Source organism: Morus notabilis, unplaced genomic scaffold (genome assembly GCF_000414095.1).
Source record: "Morus notabilis unplaced genomic scaffold, ASM41409v2 Scaffold156, whole genome shotgun sequence".
Lineage (NCBI taxonomy): Eukaryota > Viridiplantae > Streptophyta > Magnoliopsida > Rosales > Moraceae > Morus > Morus notabilis.
Window position 1 is genome coordinate 371,204 of NW_010361538.1, and position 1,603 is coordinate 372,806.

The 1,603-nt window shown below is 36.6% G+C and overlaps 1 protein-coding gene across 1 annotated transcript; it reads right to left on the reverse strand.

Annotated features, from left to right (window-relative positions):
- Nucleotides 1-340: 340 nt before the first annotated feature.
- LOC21406302 (flowering-promoting factor 1-like protein 3) lies at nucleotides 341-1,196 on the reverse strand. The gene has a single exon (XM_010099993.2). The coding sequence runs from the start codon at nucleotides 1,030-1,032 to the stop codon at nucleotides 730-732; it is 303 nt and encodes a 100-aa protein (XP_010098295.1). The 5' UTR covers nucleotides 1,033-1,196; the 3' UTR covers nucleotides 341-729.
- Between the last annotated feature and the right edge of the window lie 407 nt (nucleotides 1,197-1,603).

Sequence of the window (1,603 nt, forward strand, 5' to 3'; positions counted from 1 at the left end):
ATATACTTTGAAAACAAAATAATATGATTAAATGGCGACCCTTCAAATAATTTATTTGGACAGAAGAAGATTCTTTGGAAATCTCTCTCACTCATCAGATTCCACTAACAGCTAGTCGAAAGACATAATTTTTACAAGAATTTGCGATGTAGATGAAGGGGTGTCGAGTTATATATTATCAATTACAAAGAAGATGATAAACAATTCAATGTATATATTTTGTTTAATGATCACTGAATCAAACGGCATATTGGGTACTAGTTTGAGGTGGGACTTGAATTTGAGAGGATGCGAGTTTCGATCCTGCATTGTATTGAAAAACAAAAACAAAAAAACAGAGGAGAAGAAACCCAATATAATTTCACGATTAATGATACAATATTATTTATACATCCATGAGATCATAACATAAACCATATATGAATATATATCACACACACCATGACCTCAACAAATACTAGCTGTACTTTAGCTTCTCTAATCTAAATTATTATAGCCTCAAACCCTCACATGAGTACACTTCACACTTGAACCTACGTAATCTTCACACTCATGAATTATCCAAACACCCAAATCAAGAAAAGAAACAAACTAAACCAAAACTCAAAAAAAAAAAAAAGAGTTAAAAAAACAAATTAAACAAACACAAGATCAGCAAATTAAATAACACACCAATTGTACGGCACACGAATTAACAACAAACGGAAACGCATGATTAGAAGTTGTTTGCTAGGTGTCCCTGACTTCAAAGACGTTACGGTTCTTGACGACGATGTCGTACATGTGCATGGACTTGAAGCGGCCGAAGTCCTTGGGGAGAGAGATAAGGTGGACGGTTGAGCGCTTGTGGAACTGGAGGAGTTCCGGGTCGTCGTAGTACCGCTCCCACCCCAACGACGACAGTTTGTGCTCCAGCACCGCGTACGACGTTATAACCTCGTTGCTCGGCGTGTGGACCAGCACCTTCCGCCGTCCATCTAGCCCCGGGTCTAGCCGAACCACGCCGTTCTTGAACACCCAAACTCCTGACATGATATATATATATATATATGTGATATAATATGTATATATTGCTACTAAGTGTATGATGAAATATGCGTATATATAAATGTGTGTGTGTGTGTGTATTCTTGGAGCTTATAGCTTTGTTGTGTAAGCTTGGAGAGATGTTGGTGGCAAAGGAGGGGTTTGAGTTGGGAATATAAATAGGCGTGTGAAAATGTGGTTAAAGTGAAATGTTAAGTTAAAGGGTGTACATTGCTTGTCATGATAAAAATAAAAATTTACAAAAAACAAAAAAGAAAAATAAAAAAGTTAAGGGGGGTGTATTCATATTTTATGGGCATGTTGGGGTCCGTAAAGAGAGAAAAAGTCTGGGGGATACATTAAGGGTCAGAGTGTTTGGGACACGGAGTACCATCATCTATGTGTGGGCATGTCATGGTACCCGAATAAGGGGAATCTTTTTTTTTTTTTTTTTTTTTTTTTTTTTTTTTTTAAATTCCGAGTGTTGAAACCCCACAAAGGGAATCTTTGTTTTGTTTTTTAAGGGGGGGAAAAAAAGAATTATTAATGGGATCTAGACTTATAAATAGTATTCTAG

Bases quoted from the DNA above. Each gene is read 5' to 3' on its own strand.
- LOC21406302 (XM_010099993.2), bottom strand. From the start codon at position 1,032: ATGTCAGGAGTTTGGGTGTTCAAGAACGGCGTGGTTCGGCTAGACCCG.